The 8,315-nt window shown below is 42.9% G+C and overlaps 1 protein-coding gene across 1 annotated transcript; it reads right to left on the bottom strand.

Annotated features, from left to right (window-relative positions):
* Positions 1-1,162: 1,162 nt before the first annotated feature.
* Positions 1,163-8,315, bottom strand: LOC110507600 (cdc42 effector protein 3). The gene is made up of 2 exons (XM_021587693.2): positions 8,155-8,315; positions 1,163-3,408 (listed from the first exon to the last, which is right to left on the bottom strand). The coding sequence occupies exon 2, from the start codon at positions 3,072-3,074 to the stop codon at positions 2,187-2,189; it is 888 nt and encodes a 295-aa protein (XP_021443368.2). The 5' UTR covers positions 3,075-3,408; positions 8,155-8,315; the 3' UTR covers positions 1,163-2,186.

Below are 8,315 nucleotides of genomic sequence, written 5' to 3'. Positions count from 1 at the left end.
ACACAACCCAACCAGCCGTACTGCTTCTTAACACAGCGCGCCTCCAACCCGGAAGCCAGCCGCACCAATGTGTCGGAGGCTACACCGTGCACCTGGCAACCTTGGCTAGCACCCGGCCCGCCACAGGAGTCGCTGGTGCGCGATGAGACAAGGAGATCCCTACCGACCAATCCCTCCCTAACCCGGACGACGTGCGTCGCCCCACGGACCTCCCGGTCGCGGCAGGTTACGACAGAGCCTGGGCGCGAACCCAGGGACTCTGATGGCACAGCTGGCGCAGCAGTACAGCGCCCTTAACCACTGCGGGAGGCCCAAATCTCAAATATATTTTGATTTGTTTCACACTTCTTTGGTGAGAACTTGATTCCATATGTGTTATTTCGTAGTATTGATGTCTTCACTATTATTCTACAATGTGGAAAATAGTAAAAATAAAGAAAAACCCTTGAATGAGTAGGTGTGTCCAAACTTTTGACTGGTACTGTATATACACTATCGTTCCAAAGTTTGGGTCACTTAGAAAAATGTCCTTGTTCTTGAAAGAAAAGCACTTTTTTTCCCATTAACTTAAAATGTACAGTGTAGACATTGTTAATGTTGTAAATTACTAATGTAGCTGGAAACTGCTGATTTGTAATGGAATATCTACATAGGCGTACAGAGGCCCATTGTCAGCAACCATCACTCCTGTGTGCCAATGGCACTTTGTGTTAGCTAATCCAAGTTTATCATTTTAAAAGGCTAATTGATCATTAGAAAACCCTTTTGCAATTATGTTAGCACAGCTGAAAACTTTTGTTCTAATCAAAGAAGCAATAAAACTGGCCTTCTTTAGACTAGTTGAGTATCTGGAATAACAGCATTTGTGGGTTCGACTAAAGGCTCAAAATGGCCAGAAACAAATAACTTTCTTCTGAAACTCGTCAGTCTATTCTTGTTCTGAGAAATGAAGGCTATTCCATGTGAGACATTAAAAATCAGCCATTTCCTGCTACAATAGTCATTTACAACATTAACAATGTCTACAATGTATTTCTGATCAATTTGATGTTATTTTAATGGACAAAAAATGTGCTTTTCTTTCAAAAACAAGGACATTTCTAAGTGACCCCAAACTTTTGAACGGTAGTGTGTATAAAAGAAAGGAATGATACAATGGTACAGCATCTAATTCCCATATTTATTTCATACATTACAGTTATATACATAACAATTGGAGATACACTGTAATTTAACAACGCAATAGAAGAACATGCTGAAGGATTCGATTCAAGTCCACAAATTGCACAGCTGTTACAAAAGAGAAACCTTCTCTGGTCATCCCACTCTATTTAAAGGATTTTGAAGAAGCTGCACATTTCTGATACTTTGATTCTAATGCACTTTAGCCCCCAGAAAACAACATTTTGACCTCACTTTTTGCCCTGCTCGAACTGCTGCATGTTGGGTGTCATTCTTACATATGCCACTAGATGGCAAACTAATACATAGCATACTCCAGTCTTGATCGTATTGTTCTGACATAGAACAGTAAAATTCAATCAGATGTACATACAGAATTTTAAAAAATGTGTTCCTGGAAGAATATCAGCAATATGATATTTCAGGGGAAAAAAACACAAACCTTGAAGTCTTTTTAAGTACATTAATTGTATTTTCAGACAACTACGTTTTATCCTATCACAAAACTACAGAGCTTACTTAGAGAGTTAGTGAAGTATAAATTATGCTGAAAAACATGTAAAATGATAGTCTGCGAAAAATTTGGGTGGGAGAAATGATTGTCTCTCCCCCATTGTGATTCTGAATATCAAAAGACAAATGGTTGGTTCTGAAGCTGCTGTGTATTCAGTCTGGATATTATATAGTCCCACATTTACAGCCGTCTTAAGTCCCAGGCTTTTTAGCCTGTCAGTCCTGGCACTATCCTCTGTCTGTCTGTCTGTCTGTCTGTCTGTCTGTCTGTCTGTCTGTCTGTCTGTCTGTCTGTCTGTCTGTCTGTCTGTCTGTCTGTCTGTCTGTCTGTCTGTCTGTCTGTCTGTCTGTCTGCCTGTCTGCCTGTCTGCCTGTCTGCCTGTCTGCTGGACCAGCCCAATCATCATTAGGCTATATGGAGGATGGTAAAAAAAAAGTGTACCAGACACCTCTCTGCACAGCAGTGTCTAAACCCCTTTCCCCCCATCTGCTCACAAATCACAGTGGTCATCAACACTCTTGTAGCGGTCCATGATCCTCAGCACATCCTCCAGGATGGATGGCCCCAGGTCCAGATCCAAGCCCATCAGGGACTCTGAGCGGGAGACACAGGGAGAGAATCTAGGGCACACAGTGGGCGACTCACTCCGCTCGCTCCTCAGGTCCTCATTGCTCAGGCCAGCGTCTGAATCCAGGCTCAGCCCCCTCTGAGGTTCCAGGGGGCCACAGCTCTCTGACATGGAGTCCTCTGAGGAGACCTCTGAGAAGGAGCCGGAGGAGGGCACCAGGTGCCTGAAGGAGGCAGAGTAATTAAGGTCGTGGCAGGGGTCCATGTAGCAGCCGACACCCTGGTCACACACAGACAACGATTGATGCCGCTGCTGGTTGTGGTCGTTGTGGTTATGGTTGTTCGGCTGAGGTTGGTGCTGCTGCTGCTGTTGCTGTTGCTGCTGGGACGGGGGGGTCAAGTCCTCCAGGTGGAGCCGAGGTGGCTTGGGAGGGGCCTGTTCGGGGGCGATGAACACAGGCATGGAGATGGTGCTCTTCAGCAGGCTGGTGGAATGGTGGTAGGGATTGCGGTGGTTGTTACAAGAGTGGTTGAGTCCTTTGTCGTTCATGGGATAGACTTCATCCAGCTGCCTCTCCATACTGTGGGACCGTGGTAAGCCGTTCAGGGCGGGCAACATGTCCATCTTGCCCTGTAAAAAGCCTACGTCTCCGAACATGTCGCCCTCTCCCTCCAGCCCGACATGGGCACTGTGGCGCATGTCCCCTAGCGGGGGGCTAATCATGTCACTGGACAGGACGTCTCGCAGCTTGAGCTTCTTCCCTCGTTTGGGTGTGGTAGTCTTTAAGTACATGGGCGTCTTCGCTGGCATTCTGTTTCCCAGAATTCAGTTTGTGAGGGGATCGTCTCTCAGTGATGAGATTTGCACCTCCTTTTAAAATGATTTTTGTAAATGATTTTTTTCCTTTGTCCGCTTCTTAGTGATCACAGTGGCATGTAGGCCTTGAGCTGAGATCAACGCACTCTCAAAAAGTCACCATTATTCAATAAGGGTGGTGGGTGTTCCAGCTTCAAAACCTCCCTTCTTCCTTATTCTTTGTCCTCTCTGAAGATGAAGAATCCTTTGGCTATCTTTATGTCTGCTGTTTCTCTGACGGGGTTCAGTTGCTTTGGGAATGTGACATCAAAACGCTAGTCTTGGAGGTCTGTGGAGACACAGAGAGAAAGACAGAGAGATTTACATCCTTGGAGCCAGAGGACAGAAATACAAGGGGAAACACTTCAAGAATCTGTGTGTTTGCTGAGAGGGACTGGCTGAAACCACCCAAAAATGCCTATGGTTTTACATGGCAGATGGTGTGTGCTGATTTGAGGTTTGTGTGGGGTGTTGCAGTGAATCACACAGTAAATCATACATCCTCGGGAATTTGTTGTGCATTCCAAAGACTTGCTAGACTTTTGTGGATACACAATTTTCCAAGGAAGTTATTTGTTCAAAAGCATTTTGTGTGCGTCTCCCTGTGTGGTAACCTGTTATCAGGACCTCTTTGTGTTTCCTCCAGAGCTGTGTGCACATTACACTAACAAGCATTTAAATGCATGTTAACTGTAGCCTTTTTCTTCAAAGCCCATTTGGATGACAGACATTACAAAAATCAAAAGTTGCTCATCATGATCTGTGGTCTTTTGCATAGCATCTTTATTCCTGCTGATCATACACAAAAGTATGTGGACACCCCTTCAAATTAGTGGATTCGGCTATATTTAAAAAAAAATTAAAAAATGTAACTAGGCAAGTCAGTTAAGTACAAATTCTTATTTACAATGACGGCCTACACCGGCCAAACCTGTGCCAATTGTGCGCCGCCCTATGGGACTCGCAATCCCGGACGGTTGTGATACAGCCTGGATACGAACCAGGGTGTCTGTAGTGACGCCTATAGCACTGAAATGCAGTGCCTTGGACTGCTGCGCCACTCGGGAGCCCCAAAATGTCAGCTACACCCATTTGCTTACAGGTGTATAAAATTGAGCACACTGCCATGCAATTTCCATAGACAACCATTGGCAGTAGAATGGCCTTACTGAAGAGCTCAGTAACTTTCAAAGCGGCTGTTTTTCATGGATCGGGCTAGGCCCCTTAATTCCAGTGAATAGAAATCTTAACACTACAGTATACAATGACATTCTAGATGATTCTGTGCTTTCAACTTTGTGGCAACAGATTGGGGAAGGGCCTTTCCTGTTTCAGCATGACAATGCCCCCTTGCACAAAGTGAGGTCCATACAGAAATGGTTTGTCCAGATCAGTGTGGAAGAACTTGACAGGCCTGCACAGAGCCCTGACCTCAACCCCAACAAACACCTTTTGGAACTCCCACTGTGAGCCAGGCCCAATCGCCCAACATCAGTGCCCGACCTCACTAATGCTCTTATGGCTGAATGGAAGCAAGTTCCCGCAGCAATGTTCCAACATCTAGTGGAGAGCCTTCCTAGAAGAGTGGAGGCTCTTATAGCAGTAAAAGGGGGACCAACTCCATATTAATGGCCATGATTTTAGAATGAGATGTTCAACGGGCTGGTCTCCACATACTTTTGGTCATGTAGTGTAGTTCGTGGCTGTGCTCTAAGCTGACTCACTGATGATACTGCTGACTGCATTCAGCTGACGACATTATCGTTAATCATCTCAGTTAATGGAATCCCCACCAACCCGAGGACTTTACTCCTATTTAGCCATCATCTTATATTCCAGTAAACTGTTCTGTTATGAAAACTTTCTTAACCATGAATCCTGTATTTAAAAGTTAAAACAATTTCAATGTCTCATTAGGTTTGAGGTGATTTGTGTATGAATCATATCCTTTAGGAGTTATAGTACTGTTGTCACACTTGATATGTGTTGAGATGCTACACATTTTCTACCACAGCCAGTCGACTCCTGGCATCTCTAACCGTTATGTGAATTTTAACACAAGCTTCACATATGAAGCTGCTTGAGGTCTTTATAAGAGAGGTGTTGAGACTTGTCGGTGATGATTTGCAGTGTTAATTGACCGCAGAGTCGTTAGCCACATTGTGACAAGGCATTGTGTCACTGAGTAGTGACAGCAGATGCGGGCTGATAGTGAAAGATTGCCCTGGCAATTGGACTATACCATTTCTGTGACACGCCAACAGACATGATACAAACAGCCTACTATTCTCTGAGATAGACAGAGAGATTAAATCATCTTTCTTGAGTAGGAAGTAAACAATATTTCACCCTTCTATCTTTATATTATGTGTCTGGCAGATTGTATGTAGGGAAGTGAATCTATAAACATGCTGGTTGACAAACACAACACAACAGGGATAAAGTGCTTGCCCATGTATGCTGACAGTCCTGCTACTGCATGACAATGCTGTAATCCTGTTCTGCTCCACTCTTCATTCAGAAGGTCCTGGGCCCTGCTCCTCACCTATTTATGGTGAGGGATTTACCCTAATTCCATCACAGAGGAAGTTTTATCAAACACAAGCACACACACACGCACGCACGCACACACACACACACACACGCACACACACACACACACACACACACACACACGCACACACACACACACACACACACACACACACACACACACACACACAGACTACTGATGAGACAGCTGGATGAAAACTGACAAAAATGTTGAATTACTCATCACAAAAGTGACAGTTCTATTGGGCTCCCGAGTGGCGCAGCAGTCTAAGGCACTGTATCTCTGTGCAAAAGGCATCAGTCCCTGGTTTGAATCCAGGCTGCATCACATCCGGCCGTGATTGGGAGTCCCATAGGGACTGTTTGGGTTTGGCCATCATTGTAAATAAGAATTTACTCTTAACTTGCCAAGTTAAATAAAGGTTAAACTAAAAAAAATATGCCTAGATATTTCTTGTTAATTAAAATATTAATGGGGATATTTAAAGGTCCAATGCAGCCACCTTCAAAAAGAAGCAAAGAGCAATTTCTCAAGCAAGAATTCTGGGAGTGGTCTGAGTGGGGAGGGGGAAACTGTAAACTAGCTGTTATTGGCAGAGTGGTTTGGAACTCTCTTTCTTATTGGTCTATTAACTAATTTACTGCCTGATGATGTCACCAACTCCATCCCACCAAAACAGGCTGAAATTTCAAGTGTACTTTTCAAATAGCTATTACACTAAAATGGCATTATCATCCTCTTCAGAACATCACAGTATATTTCCGAACTCATAGTGTGGAAATATATACAAAACACAGGAAAATCACGATTCTGACTGCATTATGTTATATTTTGTTATTATTTTCTTGAACACATATGTAACATAATTATTCTATTCAACACCTGTTTGTAGTTTATTTCTGCCACATATGGTTTCCATTTGCGTTGTGTATCAAAAGGTTATACCATTATACCACCAGTTCCGCACTCCTTGTTACTTCTCTACCCGACCAAGCAAAGTGGCTATTAAGAAGTTGTGCTTCATTCCTTGTCCTGAAACTCTTAATTCGGCCATCCCAATGGCACGCAGTCCCCTAATCAGAATGCGTCTTGCGTAATGTGGTTGACATTTTGCTTCGTTTTTCTCTCTTCTGATGAACAAAACCAGGCCAACAAAATAACCCAACGCCCAATCTATTAATTATTCTACTAGTTTATTTTTCATTAGGTGCAATACATTATCCAGACGTTTTTGGAGGGAATACTCAGGCTATTGCGCAAACGTATTGCCTGTCAACTTTAACGTCATTAATGTATGTTGTGCATTGTTGTGCATATTATATAGCCTACCTAGACGGTATAATTGAATCAAACCAGCAGTGAATTAAATCAGTTCAATGTTGAAGAGGTAATACGTAAGCACCGATATGTATGGCCAATGTAATTCATTTGTCATATGGCTTGTGGAAAACACATTTCTGGGTTTGAAATGAGATTGTAGAGAGAAAGGCTCTGATTTATTTTCGTGATTAAGGTCCCAGGTTATTGTGCCCTTGTGTAACAGTCTCACTCAGACCCAAACTGGTTGAACCAACGTGGAATAGACGTTGAATTGGCGTCTGTGCCCAGTGGGTGGGTTGTACCAACACAAACCTTATGTAATAGTTAGGCTCTGAGATCATCCAATTCCCGGACATCCCCCAGTTAACTATTTGGTAGGCTACCGCTGTATACCTGCTAATCCACACACACAGCTCGGCTATTTTAAACGCGATTATTTTCTAAGAGAGCAATACATAGGTTTACGTTTGTAGGTCTATAGGACACACGCTTGAAGGAGTAGTCGTTCACGTTTATTGAAGAGGCCATTGATTAGGGTATAGCAGAGGACTACTATATAAGGCTGTAAATAATGGAACGATGGCTACAGTATTATATGGTTATAAGGAATATACCCAAACAAAAGTACGAACATGTGTATAGCAAACAACTGAATTTAAAGTGGCTTCTTCTCACTGATGTATTTTATATCTATTTGATAGAGCGTCGTGAGGGTCGCGTGGCTCACACTGGTTGACATCTCTGGTAGTGGAACACCCTGTTATATCATAAGCACTATTTATTACACTTGTAATCTTCTTAACCTATTAGATCCATCATAATCAGATGCAGACAGTGGTTCCGACACATCGAATTGCATCGGCTACCAAATTACGCACATTTAAACTGCTCATCTCATGTGAAGACTGTCATTTCAACACATTTTGATTTCATTGTTGGTAATCAAACAGGGGTATAAATTATTTTCTAATTTGCAGACATGCAGGCTAGCGAAATATAACCTATATATTATTTTGTATACTTTAGGTAAGAGATATTCAGACAGAACGGACAAGTGACAATAGCTTGCAGCCATAATTACTTGTGAAACAACAGTTTTAATGTCATAATAATAGCCTAAACAGAAGTAAATAATAGATTATTGAGTGAATACTTGCCTACCTTGTAAAGGAATAGCTATATTTCCACAATGAATAATCACGGAGATGTGTCTATAGTCCACCATTAAGGCGGCAGCTTCTCTGGTTAGTTTAAGAACAGGTAAACCTCTTACTGCGAACTGTTTCTGTAGTCGAGGAGCCTCACAAACAGTTTGAGTGGAG

Source organism: Oncorhynchus mykiss, chromosome 27 (genome assembly GCF_013265735.2).
Source record: "Oncorhynchus mykiss isolate Arlee chromosome 27, USDA_OmykA_1.1, whole genome shotgun sequence".
NCBI classification, from domain to species: Eukaryota; Metazoa; Chordata; class Actinopteri; order Salmoniformes; family Salmonidae; genus Oncorhynchus; species Oncorhynchus mykiss.
Note: the sequence above shows the minus strand (reverse complement) of the source record. Positions and strands in the feature narration are given on the sequence as shown.